Genomic DNA, 24,431 nt, shown 5'->3' with positions numbered 1-24,431 from the left:
GTAGAGAGGAAATGTTTTGAGAATGATGAGGGCAATGAATGTACAAATGCACTTTACACAATTGATGTGTGTATGGATTGTGATAAGAGTCGTATGAGCCCCTAATAAAATGATTTTAAAAAGATAAATAAATAAAAGATACAGAGTCTGGGGTCTTAAAGGCTTGAAGTTAAACAAGTGGCCATCTAGCAGGGAAACAACAAAACCCACATGGAAGAAGCACACCAGCCTGTGTGATCACAAGGTGTCGATGGGATCAGGTACCAGGCATCAGAAGACCCAAAACAAAGAATCATACAGATGTGAATGAGGTGAGGAGAGGCGGGGACAGAGTGGAGACCAAAGACCATCTATAGACTTGATATCCCCTCACAGAAGGGTCACAAGGAAGGGACAAGTCAGCCAGGGTGCAGTACAGCACTGATGAAACATACAACATTCCTCTAGTTCTTTAATGCTTCCACCCCTCCACTATCATGACCCAGTTGTACCTTACAAATCTGGCTAGACCAGAGGATGTACACTGGTACAGAGCTGGAAACACTGGGAACCCAGGACAGGTAAAACCACTCAGGACCAATAATGAGAGCAGTGATACCAGGAGGGTAAGGGAAAGGTCAGGGGAGAAAGAGGGAACCGATCACAATGATCTACATATAACCCCCTTCCTGGGGGACGGACAACAGAAAAATGGGTAAAGGGAGACATCAGTCAGTGTAAGACATGAAAAAATAATAATTTATAAATATCAAGGGTTTGTGAGGGAGAGAGGGTGGTAAGGGAGGGGCAAAAATGAGGAGCTGATATCAAGGGCTCAAGTAGAAAGCAAATGTTTGGAGAATGATGCCAACAAATGTACAAATATGGTTTACACAATGGATGGATGGATGCATTTTCATAAGAGCTGTATGAACCCCTAATAAAGTGATTTAAAAAAAAGGCAAAGGGGAACTGATGGTAATGATCGACATACAACCCCCCAACTCAGAGTGACAAACAACCAAAACTTGGGTGAAAGGAGACAGTAGACGGTGTAAGACATGAAAATAGTAATAATTCATACTTTGTCAAGGGTTCATGAGAGTGGGAGGGAGGAAAAACTGAGGAGCTGATACCAAGGGCTCAAGTAGAAAGAAAATGTTTTGTAAAGGATGATGGCAACATATGTAAAAATGTGCTTGACACAATGGATGGATGGATTGTTACAAGAGTTGTAAGAGCCCCCAATAAAATGATTTATTGGGGATTGAAAATTATTAAATACCAGCACAAGATGAAACTGGTAAATAAAACATCCTCTACTCCCTTTCTGTGCAGACTTTCAAAGCAAATTCTTGAGTGATCTGTTCTCATTTAAAAATTGAGGATACACTTCCCAACGCTTTGTGAGGCTTCTGATAATATCCTAACCAATCATTTTAATTTAGAGAGTGCAGATCACATTTCCTGGTACCTCCACGTGGTAGAGCTTGGAGAGTACACCTGAGAGGCTTTTTCCTATTCAGGTCTGAAAAGCTCCCTCAGTGACTCACAGTGAGAAAAGAAAAAGGGCAGAGATACTAGAAGTAACTGCTGAGAAGCTGATGTAGCAGTGTTCTCAACCTTCCTAACCCTGCGGCCCTTTCACACACTTCCTCATGTGTGGTGACCGCCAGCCATAACATTATTTTGGTTGCTACTTCATAACTGTAATTTTGCTACTGTTATGAATTGGTTGTCCCCTGTGAAAGGGTTGTTCGACCCCCAAAGGGATAGCGACCCACAGGTTGAGAACCGCTGCGATAGAAGTTGAAAAAGCAAAAACAAAGCAGCCAACAAAAAGGTCTCTAGCAAGTCTAAATGTAACTAAGAGTTTTAAATGTCAGGAAGTCATTAAAATTTTCCTTGGTAAAATAACTTGTATAAAATTGCCTCTGGCAAGAATAGACTTCATATATGGACATCATTATCTGGGCTTAGAAAACTATGTACTGAATGTTTTTGTTTTTTTAAATCATTTTATTAGGGGCTCATACAACTCTTGTCACAATCTATACACACATCAATTGTGTAAAGCGCATTTGTACATTCACTGCCCTCATCATTCTCAAAACATTTCCTCTCCACTTTAGCCCCCGGCATTAGGTCCTCATTTTTCCCTTCCCTCCCCGCTCCCCACTCCCAGAATGTTTAAAGAGTCCCCAAACCCAAGCTGGATGAACTTGTCTTTTTATGTAGAAAAATAAAAAACTAACCAAAGGTAAGAAACTTACCTGCACCAATTTCAGTAAACCACGATGATGCAGAGTTTAAGTTGATTGTCTCAAACTGTACCACCTGATTCGATTCCGTGCCTTTGCTAATAGCTACACAGACCATGGGATATTCCTGCTCTGGTATCACCAGCATTTCAAACACATTCAAAGGACTTGGCAAAGGAAAATCAAAATGCTGCAAACAACAAGCGACAGAATGTTAATTTAGGTACAATCTCCCCCTTCACAGAATGTTTGAATAAAATTAACTTAGAAAGGCTTCCACTTTTTAAATGTATCCAATTCTGAAAAGGAATATCTTTAACATAAATAATGATAAGGGTGAGTGTTTTAGAAAACTAGCCATATTATCTTTAGGGTTGTATTGCTTCCAACAACTTTATTAAAAGGAACTCTCAAAAAAACTCTAAGCAAAGTAACAACCAGAAAACCCCCACCCAATTCAAACAAGTACCTACAGTAACTATCATTATAAGTAACTGTTAATGTGCTGACCTTAGATAACACAGCAGGATCTTGTCATCTTAGCTTCAGCTAGAGACTCGTGTTTTCTAACAAAGAAAGTATAAGCCCGAGCATATATACCTTTATCAACATGAATTTCTGCATGGGCTCATACCACTGCAGTAAAACAATTCCAGACTGTAAAGCTCCACAGAGGTATTTATGTCCCGTGTAAGGGTTTCTGACTGGAAAGAAAACAAACAAGCACACAGACCCAACACATTGAATATTTTTATATTCAAAACACAACAAGTTAAAAGCAATAACTGAGCTAAACTCATCTAAAAGCTAACCTACTATTCTTTAAAAAGTGTTGACGAGAGAAAAGAAATGTGACCTGATATCAATACCAAAATATTGGTTAAAAATGGTTAGATAGAAGAAGAAACTATTTGAAGTTATTATTTACCTGATGTGGGAAAAATATTGTTTCCTTTTACTAGGATGGGTGAACAGAAAATAAAGGGGAAACGATGCCTTTTTTCCTTGGGGCTTTGTATCTTTTCCTTATTAACCTGCATATTTACATACATTTCTAAAAACTTTTACATAATTAACTACTCTTAAACACAAGAACTTTTCACACAAACAATACTTTAAACACTAAAAATACCTTAAAGAAGCTGCTTCTTGAGTAATTTGACTGTAAGAACGAATCCTAACAAGGTCTATGAGGTAATTGAAACCGACAATCTCATTTTTAATATATCTACTTAAAGATAAGCTAGAAATAATCAATTACTTTACACTTACTAAAGATAAAACTTCTTTGACTTAAATTTATAAAAACTCATTTTGGTCTTTCCTTTCTCCAACTTGCCAAAGACTGAAAAGAATACATAGTGATTATAAGATTAATAGTTTATGAGTTCATATCTTAGACTATAAACATGACTTTTTTGCATCACAGATCTTGGAAATTGGTTAACAGACAGAAAACAGTTAGAAGATTTCTTCCTAGAAAAATGCTCATAAAATTTGATTGCAATTTTAGGAGTACATGATTAAATGTTTCGTGGGTCTGACTTCATATTATGTCACAGCACTATGACAAGTATGATAGGCTGTTTTGAAGGCCAAATTAGACCAGACAATGTTCCCGAGCCCTTTAAGTAGGGCTGAATACGGAGCACTGGCGGCAATGGCTGAGTGCTTGGTGGCTAACTCAAGGGCAGGCAATTCCAGCTGACAAGTACATCTGGAGAGAGACAAGACCTAGAATCTGCATCTAGAAAGGATCCTAGCCTGGGGAACTCTACAGAACAGTGCTTCTCCACCTTCTTCAGGCCGCGACCCTTCTTCAGGTGGTGGTGACACCCAACCATAAAATTATTTTCTTTGCTACTTCATAACTGTAATTTTGCTACTGTTATGAATTGGGTGACCCCTGTGAAAGGGTCGTGCGACCCCCAAAGGAGTCGGGACCCACAGGTTGAGAACCGCTGCTATAGAGCAACTCTACTCTGTCACCCTGGGGTGCTATGGATGGAATCGACTTGAGAGCATCCGACTCCCCCCCCCCCTCCCCACGCCTCAGCACCACTGGGTTTGAATAACGAAAGTCAGGATACTGGTAGCAATACACCCTCTGTGGCTATGGTTAAAAAGCCTTAGCAAAGATACGCTCTGAGTAAACATTAAATATACTATTCCTCCCTCTACATATTCTTGTGCTCCCTTGGCGCCTTACCCCCTTCATGGCTGAATTACTTTCTTTGAATTTTTTGTTGATACCATATATTCACTATAACAGAAGGCATGCTGAAATCAAGGGGAAAACATTATTTTGAGATAGTAAGAATTTTGATATAATTATGTGGGACATCTGTGTCCCAAGTGAAGATAGTAGGACTGTTGGGGAGGTTCATTTCTCCAAATTCATGCCCTTATACAGGTCCCTACCATGTGGTAGCATGTACTACAGCTGGGATAGGAGTTCCCCAAGAAACCTTGAGAGGATGAAAATGTTGGTGGGCAATATATGCCCCATGGGCCACCAAAGGGTTAACACCTTACTATAAACAAATGAAAAAAACAAAACAAAAACAAAACTGTACCCTGTTTAGTTCTACAAGATGCTTCACATAATTTTAAAGTTATCAGAAGTTCTAACTACAGTTTCATAAATACCGTTGACTCACCTATGCAACATTTATGGCAGCCTTTTGTATCAGGAATCTTTGTTGTAAGAGCAAATTTTCTGAAAACACAAGACAATATAAATGTTCTCTAGTGGTTCCCAAATAGCCATCTGTGAAGCAGTTGTGTCAGAATCACCCAAAGGGCTTTAAAAAGTATCAGTCTTGGGCTCTGAATGCTGAGGATATGATTAGACAGGACTCCGGTAAGGCCTAGAAGTCTGTGTTTTAAGGTGATGCCTATGGACAGTCAAGTTTAGTAACACCACTTTTTTATATGGATATATCCTGACATATTTCAAAATGAACACTAATTCCCCTTGTTCCCAGTAGAATCATAATGTTCTTTTTACCTTGGTAATATGCGATCTGGAAACCTGTGAGTTTGAATATGGGCAGCTAATCCTGGTTTTCTGGCTTGTTCAAACAAAGCTATAAGATTATGAGAGTGGAGTTGAAAGGTTTTTCCTACAAAAAGAAAGGTATTATTTTTATTAGAATTATTTATGACAGAAAAGTACAATTTTCAAGTAAGAGAAAACATAATTACCTTCTAAAATGAGGAGTCCAGAAATGTTCAAAAGCCAAGCAAAGTAGAAAAACACATACAAAAAAACCCAGTTAATACTATTTTGAAAGATAAGTAAAATGATTTTTAAAGAGTAGATAATTTTTTTTAATAAAACACAAATTTGGACTATAACAAATTTTCTGGCCAGATCTTATGTAAATCTTAATAAAACTAGCACAGAAGGAGAAACTTAAATATTATGTACAAAATCTGTCATGAAAGTTATGCAATGATGCACATGTCTTTATGAACCAAGTCTTAAATGTAAAAAACTACAAGAAAATGAAGACAAGCCTATAAGTCACAATACAAGCATAATCAGGCTACACTTTTATGTATATTGACTCCTCACTTATTGACATGGTTAGGGTCCAAAGACTATGTCATCAAGCAAAATACAGCACTATGTTAAAATGGAGGCTGATTATAATATTACATCACTGTCAAATTTCATCATTGTACATCTGCCAACCATGGAGAATCATAGCCTAACCAAGATGACAAATAACCTTAACCATCACAGCTAGCATTATGCTTGCCTCATATCCTGGCCAGATATGTAATTAATGTGCAGAATAGTCATATTGTTTTACTAGGGTTGTAAAAGAAAAATGCTGAATAACAAGAAAGTTGTTAAGTGAACAACAGTTGTAATAAAAAATACAGCCATGTTAAGCAGGGGAAGATATGGTATATATTTTCTGAATCCTTTTTAATATGGTACAGTAATCTAACAACACAAAAACATATTAGAAAACATATACATGTAGTGTCTTATTCTCAACAAGATTCTGTTTCCTCAGGCTACATACATTCCAGTATTGTGCCATCCTTTCTCTCAAACCAAACTCATTGCCATAGAGGGTAATGCTGACGTGCAGCTTATAAATGACAATATAAATGTTCACTAGTGGAAACCAAAACCTGTGGGTTTCTGAGCCTGTAACTGTTTACAGGAGTCTTTCCATGGAGGAGCTGCTCTTGGTTTAGAACTGTTGACCAAGCAGATTGCAGCCCAATGCATAACCACTACCGCCACCAGGGTTCCTTTTCTCCCTCATTCCCCTATATACATAGATTGCTTGCATACTAACACATTGTGCACACCTCACACACACACACTCTTTCTCTCTCCTTTAAGGAAAACAGAGTTTTCAATTGAACTGTGTTCCTTACTTTCCCCCATTTTAACAAGAGTACAGAAAGAACTCATCCACAGGCTAACTTTTCCTATAGTTATTTATAAAAATATAACATGTACTCTGTGTGTGTGTGTTTAAGTGTGTCCTTTTTAAAGTGTTTTTTCCCCTGTGTACATTTCAAGGTTATTTAATAGAACTAGATTTAAGCTAATCAAAATAAAAAATCTAGGGAAAACATACTAAAAATCAAAAAGTCAAATATTTTTTGAGCATCCTCATTTTTTAGAAGTCATTTATATACAATCGAATATTTTTTGTATAGTTAACAGTTATACAAAATTTCAAAAGTTTTGAAATTTATTAGTGAGCACAAATATACAGAACAACATATACCAATTCAACAGCTTCTCTACCCACAATTCAGTGAAGCTGCCTGCCTTTCTTCCCTCCCGCATCAACACTGCCTGCCTGCCTGCCTTCTAAGGTTCCTATCACTCCAGTAGCTGTTGTCACTTTAATCTCATATAGAGAAATCCTTGAGAGCATCAAGCTCAGGGCACATATTTTTTACTAGTTAAGTTAAAACTACTACTTTTGATTTAAAAAGCAAAACCACAAACTTTCTGTGAATTAGGTAAAAGTTTACAAAACATATCATTAGTTTTACTTTCAACTGTTCTTACATATTTAGTTTCAACTCATCCACTGCAATCCCCTTACATACTGTCACTTATCCTAGCCTGAGACTTCAGGGAATCAATTTGGTTTAAGGCTTAAAAATTATTTCAAGGCAATAGTCTCGGGTGTTCATGCAAACTTCATGGCTCATGTGAATTTGAAATTCTGCTCTGCACTTTTCCCATGTGATCAGGATCTATCGATAGAATTTTTTATGACAATTATCAGTAATGGAAGCCAGACACAATTTCTGGCTTCATGGCAAAAATTTCTCTTTATAAAAACTATCATCAGCCAGAATATCTACCAGATAGTGGCTAGGGGAAGAATTAAAGTTATTCATATGCACATACACAAAAAATTAAGGAAAACAGTCATTTTAAAAATCATCTTTTATTATCACAATTCATAATACCTTCATTGTGTCAAGCACATTGTACATTTATTGCCATCATCATTTGCAAAACATTTTCTTTCTACTTGAGCCCTTGGTATCAGCTTATTTTTTTCCCTCCTTCCCCCACGAGTCCTTGATAATTTATAAATTATTATTTTTTCATGTCTTACATTGACTGATCTCTCTTCAGCCACTTCTCTGTTGTCTGTCCCCCTGGGAGGGGGTTATATATAGACATATATATTTTTATTATTAATAATAATATATAATAATAATACAATAATAATATATATATTATTGTGATTGGTTCCTCCTTTCTTCCCCCACCTTCCCCCTACTCTCATGGTATTGATCCTCTCATTATTGGTCCTGAGGGGATTATCTGTCCTGGATTCCCTGTGTTTTCAGCTCTTATTTGTACCCATGTACATGCTCTGATCTAGCTGGATTTGTAAGGTAGAACTGGGGTCATGGTAGTGGGGGAGTGGGGGAGGAAGCATTAAAGAACTAGAGGAAAGTTGTATGTTTCAATAGTGCTATACTGTACCCAGACTGGCTCGTATCCTCCACGCGACCCTTCTGTAAAGGGGATGTCCAGTTGCCTACAGATGGGCTTTGGGTCCACACCCCTACTCCCCCTCATTCATGATTTTTTGTTCTGGATCTTTGATGCCTGATACCTGATCCCACTGACACCTCATGATCATACAGGCTGGTGTACTTCTTCCATATATGTGGGATACAGAAAGATTTCTCTCAAGTTGTCTCCCCCCAAAAATGCCAAACTTAACTGCTTGATACACATGGTAAATGCCTATACAGTTGGAGGTCAACGAAATTAGGTCAGAGGTTATTCTCCCTAAGGGTTATCAGTAGTCTAGAGCAATCAGACTGTATAGTCTGTCCCACCCTAAGAAGGGTCCACTCCCTTCTTACAAGGATAGTAGTGGATTGTTTCCTTGAAGGAGAGCCAGGGAGGTCAAACCCACTCAAGGGTGACCAAGGTTAGGCTGCCATATTGAGTCTAGGGTACGTCTTTCTTGTCACATGTATACCCCTAGTCCCTCCTCTTCCTATAGCATGTACACCCCCAGCTTATTCCCTTCCTGTTATGCTTACCCCTATTGTACAACCCCTTCCTGTGACATATGTCTTTACCTGTAATTAGGAGGCATGCACACCCCCAAAGATAAAAAAGCCTTGGTTAGTAATAAATCGCTTTCTCTCCTGCCCTCTCTGCCTGTGCTGTGCGCGGACCTGGCTGTTGAGATCATGGCCGTCCAGGAGGTGAGCGTGTTACCATGAGATGTGTCTCTTTCATTTTACTCTCTCTCCTATTTCCCTATGACTTTATTATAATCTTTATATATCTTAACCATACAATTGCACTTACTGAACCCCTGATTAGTTGTGGGGGGCTGGCATTCCCCCACACGTGGGCTTTGTTGCTTCTTAGCTAGAAGGCTGCTTGTTTATCTTCAAGCCTTTAAGACCCCAGATCCTATCTCTTTTGATAGCCTTGCACCATCAGCTTTCTTTACCACATTTGTTTATGCACCCATTTTTGTCTTCAGCAATTGTGTTGGGAAGGTAAGCATCATGGAATGCCAGGTTATTAGAACAAAGTATTTCTGTTGAGTGAGGACTTGAAGAGGCCCAAGGCTCGTCTCTACCTTAATACTAAACATATAAATAGATGTACATAGATTTCCCTATTGTTATATGTAAATATATTTACATATATACATGCCTATATTTAGACTTATAAATGCCCTTTGCCTCCTAGTTCTTTCCTCTAATTCCTTTTACGTTCCTCTTGTCCCACTAACATGGTTAAGCCTTCATTCAGGTTTCAGTAATTCCTCTTGGTTACACTGCCGTTGATCAAGCCCTACCAGGCCTCCTACACCCTCCTTGCCATCAATTTTAGATCATTTGTTGTTCCCTTGTCTCTGTGTTGTTGGCACCCCCTTCCTTTCCCCTGTTCCTCCTCTGCCGTGTCCCCCGGAACCCTCAGTCCTGTTGTTTTTTACCTGTGGATTGTTCATTCTGCCTAGAGGGCACCACACAAAAAATGGGGGGCAAGAAAACTCCTAAAATAATCATTTAAGAGGATAAATGGATATGTGCTATTTTAATAGCTGATAGTATAAGCATTTATTAAGGAGTAGAGAAATAGTAACAGACTCATTGCACTCTATTTTCTAAACAATAGCAAATAGCACATCTGTAGGTAGTCACTGAAATCTAAAACACAAGCAAATATTTCTTGGTAGTTAAGAACTAAAAACAAAACAGTCTAACCCCCTCCCTCTCAACCAACCACCACAACCAAACAAAGAAACAGGCTATAAAACTCTAATAGGCTATTCTGGAATTCACTCTTTTAAAATTTAAATTCACTTTAAAGCATCAATCTAAGATGGTTAACATGGGGTCCAGAACAGTATGAATTCCACTAGCAGATACTTGTATCCTACTTGACAGTTTAGTAATAAGCATTTTGTCTATAATCTCATTCAATCTGCACAACAACCTGTCAAGGTTGTTATCACTATCATCCTTGCCTTACAATTAAACAATGAAGGCATTAAGAAGGTAAATAAGTTTTTCAAAACAACATAGAAAGGAAGCAGCTGATCATGTGTTTCTTTCCCTTAACCAGTAATGCTCAAGGAAGGCCTGGAGTGGTAGTAGTGGTGGTGGAAGAATCAAAGCAAAAGGTGATGGCTCCAAGTGATAATCACTGGGTTGGTCCACAGTATAGAGATGCTGACTGTGTTTGGGAAGTGCTACCCTAATTAAACATGGGGCCCATTCTCAAGGTTTCTTCTGCTCTAAAATTGATAGAAACACCTGAAGTCCCAAAGTTCCTACACTAGATCCTTACCCCTAAAACAAACCAAACCCACTGCCTCTGAGTAGAGTCCTGTTCATATCAACACTATGTAGGTTTCTGGGAACAAATGACCCCATTTTCCTCCTGAGGAGGGTTAGTGGTTTTGAACCCTAACTTTAAGGATAGCTGCGCAATGCCTAACCTACAGTGTCACTAGGGCTCCTGTGGTAGTTATATAATCTGTTGTCAATTTGAGACGAGTGAGGGGTGGAGTTTAGCCTGTCAATCAGGCCACAGTTTGATGACCTCATTTGGAGGTGCTAAGAAGATAGATAGCTCACTGGAGGCAGAACACAGGCTCACTGCTTTTGAGACATTAATGACAAAGAGGCACATGGAGACACATTGATGGAGCCAGAACCTTTGAGCTGGAGGAGCCACTTGGAGATCCATGCCACCACTAAGATGCTTCCACCACCACTGGATCCACAAGACTTTCCACCCACTGGCCTGTGATCTTCCTGTATTCGGCGTCATTGCATGTGTTGCATGAGTCTGAAGAGGAACTTAAACTAGTATCAAGACATATGATATGGGCTAATATCAGACTTATGGACTTGATCTGGGCTGGGATGTTTTCTCAATATTCAATTGCTCTTGTATATAAAGCTCTTTTTTATCCACATATGAGTGTCTCTGGATTTGTTTTTAGTCAAGCCAGGCTGACACAGCTCCTATACTAGATTACAATTACCCAGAATCACAAATAACATTTTAAAATAGTGCATATGAAAGTTACATTTGTTTCTCTATACTTTATCTTTAATTATAATATACATACCTGATAATGACATTAAAGTATTATTGATAACATACAGCCAAGTACATTTTCTTGGAAATAACTAAGGAAAAAAGGAGAGAATTAGAACCCTCCAATCATCGTTTCATTCCTTAACCTCCAAACTCCAACATTCTGAAATAACACGCAAAGAACTATTTTTTATCTTTAAGTACATAACCAAGACCTTAGAAAAAGTATCTTTCAATATGAAATGAATAAAATTTTACCCCTTGAAATGCTAAAATCATAACAATTGTAACTAGGACCATGTACAATTAAGATGTGTTTTTAATACTATTTGTCTAAACTAATTTCTTGAATTAAAACTCTTACTTACCTGTTCCATGGTTGCCTCATGTAGTTCGTTGAGATTCAATGTGTAAATGCCATCTTCAGTTCCAAAAATTATGTACTGGTCTAAAACAGTTAAGATAAGTTACTTTACTATTATTTCCTGAAATAGCTCACTAAAACAGGGGCATTAATGCTATTAAGAAATAGTTACCTAACACTCATCCAATGAAAAATTATTTTCTAAAACGCATGCTGCTCTTTACCTCTTTCCCCAATTCTAACTTTTAAAAGCAGGCTTTTTCTATTAGTTCAAACTCATTTTATCTTCTCATACAATCCTACTCTTTCAATATAACATTTTTATTACAGTGTGCATTTTTCACATCTCAAATGCTCATCTGAAGAAGGAAATTGTTACTAAACATAAATGATAAATCATGACACCACCAGTAACAAAGACCACATCTATTCAGATCTTGGCTTCTAATTACTACAAGGAGGTGGGAAGGGGGACTTCAAAAGTTTACAGGACCATTTCTTTTCAAAGGAACCAGGGTTTCTTGAAGATAAGAATAACCCCAATTCTGGGGCAAGGAAGCCCAAGACAAGCCTAGAAATCTCAGGCCAGAACATAGGGAAATGCTAAAAAAGGGCAAAAACAGAGCAGACAGATTTCATTGGCCAAAATATCTGGATCAACTAATGCATCAAAATTAATAATAATAGTAGTGGCTTATATATCATTGAATAGAATAAATCAATAAAGTCAAATATATAAAAATACATAAGTGAATAAATGAGAACATAAAGTCTTCCTTTAATACATATAGGAACAAATATGGACTTAAAAATTGCCAGTGGATGCTAAAACTAATGGGTAAAAGTTTGATGCGCAAGAAAATATTTACCGTATATACTCAAATATAAGCCAACCCAGATATCAGCTGAGGCACCTAATTTTACCACAAAGACTGCATTTAAAATGTGCTGAAAAACTTGGCTTATACATGAATATATACAGTATATAACCCCAATCTATTGCCACAGGAATTACTTATTAAGTAGAAAGGGAAAAACAGTAACTATAGTGGAGAAAGCTAGTGAACACCAGCTGAGCCAACTGAGAACACCTCAGGCAAACCCAGATTGGGAGCGATTATAACAACAATATATGATGTCACAGATGCCAAGCTCAAGACAGACAAGTAAAGTTTGAGGAATATCTCTTCAGCTTAAAGGAGATTTAAAGAGACAGGGGAGCGAAAGCAACCTGAGACATTCCATTGGATGATAAACTGAGGGAAAGGCTTGGGGAGACGATACAGGATATTTGGGAACAATTACAACATTTGAATAAAGACTGTGGATTAGGAAATCGTATTACATTAATGTTAATTATTCTAATCTTTATAAATGTACTGTGGGTGCTTATGTAAGGGAATTCTTAAACCTGAGAAATAAAGGGAAGAATATGATGTCTTGAATTTACTTTCCCATGATTCAAAAAAAATGCACACAGATAATGATTTCTAAAAATGGAGCATAGTAAAAATAATTGGTGAATCAGAGAGAAGGTAGATGGGAGTTCCTTGAATTATTTTTGTAACTTTTCTGTCAGTTTGAAATGATATAAAAATGAAAAGTTAAAAGAATTAAACAAACATCTTACTTTAAATTATTTTTTTCCTGTTTATATTTTCTATTAGGGACATTTAGAACACTTTGTCCTGTATATTTATTATTCTGCCAAAAGGGAAACAAATATTTCCTGAACATTCTCTGTGGCCAAACACACACTTTTCTGCTAATTGTTGGATACCCAAGCTCCTTTCTTCTTTGCAACAAGGTCAATACTAAGACTACTCATGTTACAAATGATCACATTGAGGTTTTCAGTATGTTTTCCAAGACACATAGTAATGACAGACTGGAATTTAACCTAGATTTATTTGATACAAAAATTTCGCCTGTGCCCATGCTCCCCCCACCCCTTTAACATTATTAAGTCTAGGTATTAAAGATAAATGTTATTTTGGGATAATTTAAGACTTACATAAAGATTGCAAAAGTAAAAAGAATTCCTAAATATCATTAAAACAGGTATCACAAATATTGATATTGACTAGTTTTGTTTCATCCTTTTTCCACATTTTTTTCTGAGTTTATTTTAAATTATAGGCAATGATGCCCCAAAGATTTTTAATATTTCAGTGTGTATTTCCTTAAGAAGGGGGGGTGGGGAGGATTGCATAACCAGTCCCACGAGTCAATTCTGCCTCATATTGACCCTGCAGAACAGAGTAGAATTGTTTCTCCTATGGAGTGGCTGGTGGGTTTGAAATGTCAACCATGTAATTAGCAACCCTTCCTCTTCCTCTCTTCCCCTACCCTACTGGTATCACTATTTCCCCCTCCTGTTCCTGGATTCTACGTGTCGTGAGCTCCCATCCCTTTCTATACCTGTGTACATGTCCTGGGCTAGTCTGAACTAGAAGCAGCACTGGGGTCATGGTAGTGGGGGGTGAGGAAGCCTCAAGGACCCAGAGGAATATAGTGTGCTTCATCGATGCTTTATTGCGCCCTGGTGACTAATTCCCTCCCTGTGGGCCCTCTGTGGGGAGATTGTTCCACTGTCTACAGATGGGCTTTGGATCTCCGCTCCAGCCCCCCTCATTCTCAACAATGTTTTTGTTATGTGCACAAATAGTCCTTTTAATGGTATAAGAATGTCCCAAATTAAAAAAATATGTATCCAAAATTATGATTGTGATCACTTATGATCTTTATGTAGTCTCCCTTAATCAGTCATTAAATAATTTAAATTCTAATGTCCTTAAGTCAAAGCCCTATATATGTTTAAGTTGCTGTAAATACCTGCACATTTAATCTCAAAAGTCACTATTTGAAAAATAAACAATCTCATCTCCCTGACCATAAAGATCCTTTCACATAATAAAGATTTCAGTGGAGATGTACATACAAGTTTACCAATGTTACCTTTTGTATCAGGATGTATCCAGGATGTTGCACAGTTAATTTTCAAAGGGCAGCCATCAAAAACTTTTGAAAAACATGCTCCCATCTTATATGAAGAGAGAAATATTCGCTTATTTTTCTTAATTTTATATATTATAAGATAACAAAATATCAAACTTTTAAACATATATTTGTGGTGTCATCCCAAAATAAATATTTTGATATAATTTAATCCCTTCAATCAAGGAAGTCTCATATTCTTTCCTTTGGTAGAGCACTACTATGGGTAAAAAAAATAACAAATACACCAAAACATCTACATATGTTAATGATACATCTAGGTTTTAAAAATTCCTACTTTTCAGTAGACTAGCATATATTAATATAACATATATTAATATGAAATTAATATATAACATGATTTTATACAATATTACAGTGATTATAATCATGGTATAAACTCCACAAGTGATAAGAGATCAAAAGACTAACTGTAATATAATATATATTAGACTTATATGCATTGGGTTACATGAATTAAATGAACTTACATGCAGTGGGTTACATGAATTAAAGATATAATTTGCAAGGTACCCTATTCCCAAGATTGGCTGAAAGTCTTATCATCCTGCCCTTTTCCATTATGTAAAGTCCAATGAGAAAATGGCTTCATGGGTAGAGAGATATTTAACCCACATAATAAAATACCACAGTATTATTATCATCATATTAAAATTAAGTTGGTCTTTGTGGCTAATTTGGGAACCTAACTGCCATTTTTAAAAAAGTAAAACATTCTTTAAATTAAGTATATGACCTAACCCATTGGATATCCAAATGCCTTATATTATAAAACAACGTTCTGCTCCTGCTAGTACTTTATGACACCTTAGGTTTAAGTGGCCTAACATGCTAAATAGTAAAAAACCCAAACTTTATGAAGTTTCTCAAGAGAAAAGTGGCAAATGGTTCACATCCAAATATACCTTACCAGTACTTTTGGGGTGGGGGGAAGGCCATTGATGACAGGTTTCTGTTGGGAAAAAAATTTTTAATGCTGTAAAATATCCTAAGCCTTAAAACAAAAGCTCAACACATTTAGAAATACAATTATTCAAATTCCTAAATTAAACAGATTATCCCCATTACATGATAAATATAGAAATAGTTACAACTAATTACTAAATGCCCATTATACCTACAGGAAAATCTCGTTTGTCCTTTTTTCGTGGTAACTGTGGTGCTTGTGCCGATCCTTCTGTATTTTCACTCATCAGTTTTGAAATGCCATCACCATTTCCTACAGAGGATAATGTTCCCAGTTAAAGACCACATAAATATATATTTTTCTTGAAAAATTAATTTCCCCCATTATTTGCTTCCTCTTGGGTGATGGCTCATTGAGAGCACACAAGAAGAGTTCATTTATTTTTGTCGTCTTTCTATAGGGAGCTGGTGGCATAGTGGTTTAGAGGTACTATTAAGCAGTGGTCTGGATAAATTAAAACAAGTGTCTTTTCAATAAATATTGTGAGAAACATGAACTATGATCTACTGATACTCAGCGTATTTTATAATTATACGTCATTCTACAAATGTGAACCAGTATATTCAAATTAGGGTACAAGACCTGACCTATTGTACACTCGCTGCCTCTAGTCAAGGCTGACTTAGAGCAACCCCTGTGAGTACCTGAGCTTGTAACTGTTTACAGGAGTAGAAAACCCAGTCTTTCTCTGGTGGGGCTGCTGGTAGTTTTGAACTGCCGACCATGCAGATTGCAGACCAACACATAACCATTACACCACCAGGGACCTATTGTATAGTCACTGTGAATTTCAAAAACTCACACTTTGCCATACCAGACTACAGACTACTTCAAACACAACTCAGATTTTTCTGCTTTTAATATATTTACTTATTCTGTCTTGTTCTCCTACAGTGCCTTTCATAATTGGCTCCATTTATGAAAAGCTGCCCAAGCCCATTAAAAGTCTGCAAGAAACCCATTTCCTCTAGTCTTTCTCTATCCTACCTTCCTCAGAAACCTCTGGTTTTCTATTCCACATAATTAATTGCTGTTGGAAACAAGCTGTCTTGTCTAATGTTATGTGTACATGGGTATATTCATGCAATAGATTCTGAAGTTCTTGACAGCAAGAATATCCATCCACTTTCTAGATCCTCTATTTTTAGAAAGGTGTCAAATTCAGGGTTGATTTTTATTTTATATATATATTTTTTAGGGTTGAATTTTACACTGAATCTATTTCTATCCCACTTGGTTGAAATTAAAGACCCTCCACAAAAACTTCTACGGTACCTAAGACTAAAAAAGGGAGAGATTTCTTACATAGGTACAAATTGACTTTCTGGTCAATGTCACTGTGTTTTATTTACCCACGTCACAGTATCTAGCTGTGTGCACTCCAGGACTGCGGCCACTGGCAGCCCTACCAATCGAGGACGGCTCCACTGCAAGACCACAGCTTGGGCTGCTTTGTCTTCTGAGAAGCTGGGGAGCTCTGCTCTCTGAATCTGGACAACATTTTATGGTTGATGATTTTTCTTCATCTGGGAAGTTATCTTCAGGGTAAATGTTCATCCTTGGCTATTGACAATAAGACAGAAAAAGTACTTTAATACTTCTACATTTTTGTATTCGCCACCAGAAGACAACTGTATTCATCTAAAATGTATTTAAGAGAAATCTGAACAAAAATAATTACACTATCTGGAAAATGGCAAATCCATAAGTAGCTCACCTTAGGAGGTAGGGGAGGTGGTACTGCACGTTTTGAGGTTGATCTAATAAGAGAAAATAATGGAATTTAGATGGTGATAAATAACCATAACATAAAACACAAGGAGACTTAAATGCACATTAAAATCTATATTTTTTTAAAAAGAAAAAAAATCTATTTATATTTAAAGGACATTAAGAAAAAACAACAACAAATAGATCAGGGTAAAGAGTATAAAAGTGCTGTCAGGTAAGTGTTGGATGGCTGTGCTCAAGGTTGGAGGTTCAAAATGGCCAGCTCTTCCATGGGAGAAAGATGAGGCTGTCTATACCCATAGAGATTTCGAACTTTGGAAATCCTGTATAGGGTCACTATGAGGTGGAATTAACCAGAAGGCAGTGGATTTGGGGTTACTTTTTTTACTAGTAAAAAGTAGATTCAGAATTTTATAGAGTAGGTATCTGGAGGGAATCACAGCAACTAAATGCCCTAAAGACTATCAAACCCTATGCTACTCAACAAAGTATCGTCCTTACACCAGCAACACTGGCATTGTCTGGGAACTTTTATAAATGCAACTTTTAGACTTACTGAGTGAGAATCTACATTTTAATAAGATCTCCAGGTAATCAACAGTCCTGCCCTTTGAGAAGGACTGATCTGGTAATCAAGGAAGCCTGGTGGCACGGTTGTTAAGTGCTTGGTTTCTAACTGAAAAGTCAGTGGTTTGAACTCACCATTTGCATCATGGGAGAAAAAAGTGGCATTCAACTTCTGTAAAGATTATCACCTGGGAAACCCCCAGGGTTTTTTTTTTAACGCTCTCTTATATAAGGCTGTTCTGAGTTGAGAGTCGACCGATGCTAACTTGATGGAAATGGATTTAGTTTGAATGATTTGGCCCTCTGGTCCCACAATCTATTCTGTAGCAGGGGCTACAGTATAAATGGTTCTATAATCAACATTGTAGGTTTTGAAGCCACACAGGGAAGGCTGTAACTACTTTACTCTGTTGTAATGTGATGCAGCAATAGATAATACACACAAAAAAATCCCTTAACATACCATGTTTTAATGAACCTTTATGGGTACAATAGCTGAAATTTGAATTCCACATGATTTTCATGTCACAAAATATTATTATCCTTTGATTTTTTTTCAAGTATTAAAAAAAATGTAAACACTATTCTTAGCTTGCAAGCTATGAAATTAGGTAGCAAGCTGTATTTGATCCGGAAGTAGTAGTTTGCTAACCTGGATTCCAAATGTCTAACACAAAACCCAGGATTTCTATCTATAAAGAACCCTCTAGACAACTCCAATGCAAAAAATGATTTGAACAACTTATCTACACCAGTCCTCTCAGTTACTGGGGAAGACATTGCTAGAGATAGGAAGTAAGAAGTTCTAGAGATACACTGGAGAAATGGAATTGAGTTTTTTACTCCAATCCATAATGTATGATGGTTTTAAAGAAAATAAATAACCTTAATGATCAGTACATGATTATTTGGCATAACAGAAGCCAGAAGTTTTACATGGACGAAAGGCACAGCACAATACTGTAAAGATTATAAATGAAAGTTTATTATAATAAATCACCCCCACCCCCCAAAAGTATTCTATGAAATCAGGTGAAATACTATTCTTAAGTTGGAAAGTAACTTACTTGCCAGTATTTGCACCATCAACAAAAGGATTCCACTGTAGTACGAAGTTTGGGTCTGACGATACTCCCTGTGATGATAAAAAAGTTTAAAATGTTACCTTGTAGCGGTTACTAATAATTTTTATTTGATTCAATAAAATACTATGACTGTAATCATCTTGGCACTAAATCATTTGACATATTTTGGTCAATGACTATTAGGTGACTTTAAATCCATAAACATACAAAATATAGTGTCAAATGTGACAAGTCTTTTTACCAATATGCTAGCAGTATTCCAAAACAAAAAAGATGAGTAGGAAGGACTAAATATTTTCCTGTTAAATTTTAACATTAATGTAACATTAATGTAATGGTGCTACAACTTTTTCCTACTAGAAGTTACGGGATTTTTTAATGCAGTCACATATATATTAAAAACATGAACCCCAAATATCAAGAATGAATAGCTCCTAACAGAAAATAATCACTCTAGAAACTATGCTTTCAGTTAAGTTTAAACATAAATGAGACATTAAGATGATGTCAAAAAGCAGTATACAATAAACACAGCAAAATACTACTAAGCAAAATATAACAGTAATATAATAGTAAATGATCTGTCAAAATTATGTTTAAAAATGAAACACTACTCATAGAAACCTATTATTTAAAAACAAAGGAAAAAGATACCACATTCAAGTACACATAGTTTACTGAGGACGGTGCATCTATCTTTCTTTCTAAGTCAGGAAAGCACCTACTAAACAGTGACCTCAGACTAAGAGCGATGGTAAACAAATAAAGCAGTGTTAACAAATGAGATAAATGCTTTAAAAACAGGTTAACAACAAAAAAGTAAGGCGATGCAAAAACGTAGAATCTAGTACAGACCTAACAGATTGTTAAGAACAAAGGACCTGCGAGCGCAAGCAAAAACATCAAATTCCACATTTAACTTTATGTAAATTTTTCCAGACTCAGGAAAGGGTCAACATTAATGCCTCAAAGATTATATTACTTTGTATACTAGTCAAAGCACTATATGTTTTTCCTAAAGTAATTTAAATTTTAAGTTTTAGAAAACTATTTTAGAAGTCATTATTCTTACCATTTCATCCCGTGCCTCTGTTTCTTTTCTCAGAGGAGGTTCAAATTGTAATTTGTCAACTGAAAAATACAGAACACAAATTTTAAAATATACTATGAGGGGTTAATCTCAGAAATGTAAAGAGAAATACGTGTACCCTACAGGGAGGGGTGTAAAGAAAAAAGAGGAACCAAGAAAAGGTGAAATGTCTTAAGTCCCTCTTTTTACTGCTTACCAAAATAGAGTAACACACTTGGGACCTTACAAACAACTCTACTTAATTTTTTGGGGGGTGGTGGTGGAGGTAGCCAGGCATACTTCATTTTATTGCACTTTGCAGATACATATGGGGGTTCCATAAATTATGTGGAATAATTCCAAGATCTTTTCATTCCATTTTCCACAACTATTTTGAGACCTCCATACATGCATCTTATGTATGTATGCATGCACAGGAATAAAATCTCCACCTATGGATACAGATGACGGAGAAGGTAAATAAATACCACTCATTAGAACACAGGGAGGGGCCAACAGGAGAAAACTTGAAGCTGAAGAAAATTGAAAGAAATCCACAAGGACTATCATACAACTTTCAGTGAATCCTTTCTCAATTTAGAGACAATCTGAAAAACAGATTTGACACATTAAATGCTAATGAGAAGAGACTAGAAGATTGTAGGATGACAACAAGAACATTATATTATACATGAAGAAAGCAAAGAGTCCTTAAAAAGACAGGAAGAAAAGAAAAGTCCAGAATGGATGTTAGATGAGATTTTGAAATTTGATGAGTACACAGTAGCTGAAGTGAATAGAATAAGTGATGAAGTAAAAGAGCTGAACGGGAGGCTCCAGAGACAAGTATAATGAAATGTGCAAGGAAACTGGTGTTGGAAAACTAAAAGGGGAGAACACACTCAGCATATCTAAGGATGAGAGAACAACAGAAAAAAAATTAACTCTTGAATTGCAATACTGCAGGATTTTATGAGCAAAACACCGAACGATGCGAAAACCATTCAAAGAAGATGGAAGGAACACACAGAGCCACTGTACCAAGAATAACTGGTGGTCACTAAACATTTCACAAGGTAGAACATCATGAAGAATGGATGGTACTAAAGGAAGAAGTCCAAGTCTGAAGGAATTCATAGAATATCAATTGAGATACTTCAATAAATCAAAGTCACTAAAGTCAAGAAATTCGTAAGACAGCTACCAATCCAACTGACTGGTATAGATACATTATTTGTGCTCAATCCAAAGAAAGGTAATCTAAAAGATTATGGAAACTATCTAACAATATCATTAGTATCACACGCGAGTAAAATTTTGCTGAAGATAATTTGAATATGGCTTTAGCAAAACATTAACAGAAAGCAGCCAGATTCAGAAGACAATGTGGAATGAGAGATCTTTGCTGACGTCAGCTAGCTCTTGGCTGAATGCAGTGGATACCAGAGCGATGTTGACCTGTGTTTTACTGACTGTGAATTAGAACAAATTATGGATAACATTACCAAGGAGTGTTCCAGAATACTTAATAGTGCTCACGCTGTACCTTTACATAGACAAAGAGGCAGTAATGCTAATAGAACAAAGGGATACTGCTGGTTTAAAATCAGGAAAAGTGTCCATCAGGTTTGTATCCTTTCACCACATTTAATTGGTATGCTGAGCAAATAATCCAAGAAAGTGGACTATATAAAGAAGGCGGCATCAGGATTGGAGGAAAACTCAGTTACAACCTGTGATACACCAACGACCCAATTTTATTAGCTGAATGCATGGAGAACTTGAAGCATTTACCGATGAGGATAAAATACTATACTATGGATTATCCTTGAACATAAGGAAAACAAAATCCCTCACATCTAGACCAGTGGACAGCACCCTGAATGGACTGAAGTAGGTGAGGATTTCATTTTACTTGGATCTACAATCAATACCTATGAAAGCAGTCAGTAGTCAAGAAATTAAATGAAGTTTTCACCAGGAAAACACAAATGTGCTGAAAAAGACTTCTTCACCTTGTTCAAAAGGCAAAGGTGTCACTTTGAGGACTAAGGTGCACCTGAACCAAGCCATGCTATTTTTAATGCCTCATAGGCATAGGAAGTGTGCAGAAGAAATGATGCCCTCGGACTGTGGTGTTGAGGAAGAATACTGGATATGGCATTTGCCAGAAAAACAAAACATGTGCCTTGGAGGAAGTAAGCCAGGATGTTCTTTATGGTCAGACCTGATCTCCCACACTTTGGATATGTTATCAAGAGAGACCAGTCCCTGGGGAAAGATAGCAGGTTTTAGTAAAGTACAATTCAGCAAAACCGAGAAAGACCCTCAAAAAGATGGACTGACACAGTGGCTAGCACAATGAGCTCAACCCTAACAACAATTCTGAGGATGGTACAGGACTGGGCAGTGTTTTCTTCTGCTGCACAGAGCATCACTAGGAGCCAGAACTGACTCGACAGCTCTGACAGCAATAACCAGTCACTAGTGACTTCTTCTCTTAACACAATCTAAAGCAATGCCAATAAGAGCCAAACTATAACTCACGAAGAACCATTTCGTTACTGAAACAGCAATGAGATAAAAGCTTATTTCTATCAAAACTAGAAATACTGAAAAGCAGGCCGAGAGATTAATGTTAAAAGGCCTAAGGGAGGAAAAGAAAGCAAATACCATTTTTCAGTATCAAGAATTACAAACCAAGAAAATTTAAGATTAAAAAAAATTCATAGAGAAATTGATTTCTAGAGAAAATTTTCTCTAGGATTAAAGAAAAATTAAAATCTGAACTAAATCAACTGAAAGATTCCATTTATACTAAAATTTGTTCTCTTTGTTGTTTATTACCCTCAGCCTTTAAGCAAAATAAAAAGGATAAATGGCTAAACCTTCAGAAATTTAAGCTTTTCTAGCTTAAAGTGTTCTCCCCACCTCCCTTAATTTCCTCCGCATCTCACTGTCTTTCAGTGAATCAAAAACTGAGCACCTTACATCTGGGAAACACTGCCCCCAAGTTCCACCTCTATAATGTCAGCGGTCATACAACTAAAACTGTCAGAGAATTGGGTGTATGAAATCATTTGACTCAGAGATATATCCCCAATTTCCAGCTATTCTGATATTAAACTATGCAGCCTCAATTATTTGAGATTTTATTATTTCATTAAAAAAAATACAAGGACACCCAATTCAACCCTCTAAAAACAGCAACTAAAAATAAACACTAAATACATACAGTTTATTTCTGAAGCTGTCCGTTCAGCCCTGGCATTCCTGTTTGTAGATCTAATGGTATGACGAATGATTGCATGGGGCTGTGAATACAAGCAAAATATACAGACTTTTAGTACAGTTTAATGATAAAGTTAAAAAGTCAAGCTTCCTCTTTTTAATTAAGTGAAAATTTATTGAAAAACATTATTTACTAATAAAGGATAAACATAATTACAATATACAGTAAGATTATTTAAAACGCTTAATTATTCATTCCATGTTTACATTGTATAATAAAAAATATTGAAGAGATTCAATTAAAAGTCAGACAGGGATCTTGTACTCAAAGAGCTTACAGTTTAAGAAGATGAAGACCAAACATAAATGCAAAAAGACAAAAAAAGAAAAAAATACAAAAAGAGTGACATTAAGAAGATAAACTGACTACTCTGAATGTAAACAGCCAGGAGAAACGACTTCCACCTGAAGGGCTACAGAAGGTCTTCAAGAAAGAGTTATATTCTGATATGGGGCCTGGCCCTGAAAGCCAAGTAGTAGTAGGCTTTGCAAACCAACGGAGTATTTTGAGGGTTCAAACCAAACCCAAACCTGCTGCCAAGTTGATTATGACTCATGGCCCTTTAGACAGGCTTTAGGAGCAGACAGCTTCATCTTTCTCTCTGGAGTGGCTGGTGGTCTTAACTGATAAGTTTGATGTTAGCAGCCTAGTGCCTAGCTCACAGCAATACCAGGGTTCCTTCACAGGGAATACATGACTATAATGGTAATTATAAAATTCGTAAATTAATTCACTTTTCTCTATCTTTACCACCCTAAAGCACCTTCACTTTTGTCTTGGAAAACTGCAATAGCGTCTTCATACATTTCCCATTTTATAGTCATAGAGATCACCAAAAAATGTGTACCTGATTATGTCACTCTTTAAAACATTTTTCTAAATCATTTTATTGGGGCTCATACAATTCATCACAATCCATACATACATCAATTGTGTAAAGCACACTTATACATTTGTTCCCCTCATCATTCTCAAAATTCGCTTTCCTCTTGGGTTCCTGGAAT

General features: G+C 36.6%; 1 protein-coding gene across 1 annotated transcript in view; it reads right to left on the bottom strand.

Moving 5' to 3' along the window:
* MAP4K5 (mitogen-activated protein kinase kinase kinase kinase 5) overlaps positions 1 to 24,431 on the bottom strand; it is a 124,296-nt gene that overhangs the window by 17,323 nt on the left and 82,542 nt on the right. Inside the window, exons 13-27 of the mRNA XM_045288008.1 lie at positions 23,371 to 23,449; positions 20,139 to 20,197; positions 19,049 to 19,116; positions 17,401 to 17,443; positions 17,036 to 17,246; positions 15,838 to 15,935; positions 15,627 to 15,668; positions 14,657 to 14,741; positions 11,703 to 11,782; positions 11,366 to 11,426; positions 5,448 to 5,450; positions 5,251 to 5,365; positions 4,901 to 4,959; positions 2,841 to 2,944; positions 2,253 to 2,430 (exon numbers count right to left, since the gene is read on the bottom strand). Of these exons, the coding sequence (XP_045143943.1) occupies positions 2,253 to 2,430; positions 2,841 to 2,944; positions 4,901 to 4,959; positions 5,251 to 5,365; positions 5,448 to 5,450; positions 11,366 to 11,426; positions 11,703 to 11,782; positions 14,657 to 14,741; positions 15,627 to 15,668; positions 15,838 to 15,935; positions 17,036 to 17,246; positions 17,401 to 17,443; positions 19,049 to 19,116; positions 20,139 to 20,197; positions 23,371 to 23,449 (1,285 nt within the window). The remainder of the gene's footprint in view (positions 1 to 2,252; positions 2,431 to 2,840; positions 2,945 to 4,900; positions 4,960 to 5,250; positions 5,366 to 5,447; positions 5,451 to 11,365; positions 11,427 to 11,702; positions 11,783 to 14,656; positions 14,742 to 15,626; positions 15,669 to 15,837; positions 15,936 to 17,035; positions 17,247 to 17,400; positions 17,444 to 19,048; positions 19,117 to 20,138; positions 20,198 to 23,370; positions 23,450 to 24,431) is intronic.

Source organism: Echinops telfairi, unplaced genomic scaffold, assembly GCF_000313985.2.
Source record: "Echinops telfairi isolate 266 unplaced genomic scaffold, ASM31398v2 ScPeMD7_18;HRSCAF=68, whole genome shotgun sequence".
Lineage (NCBI taxonomy): Eukaryota > Metazoa > Chordata > Mammalia > Afrosoricida > Tenrecidae > Echinops > Echinops telfairi.
The sequence above is the reverse complement of the archived record's forward strand: the minus strand, read 5'-3'. Positions and strand labels throughout refer to the sequence as shown.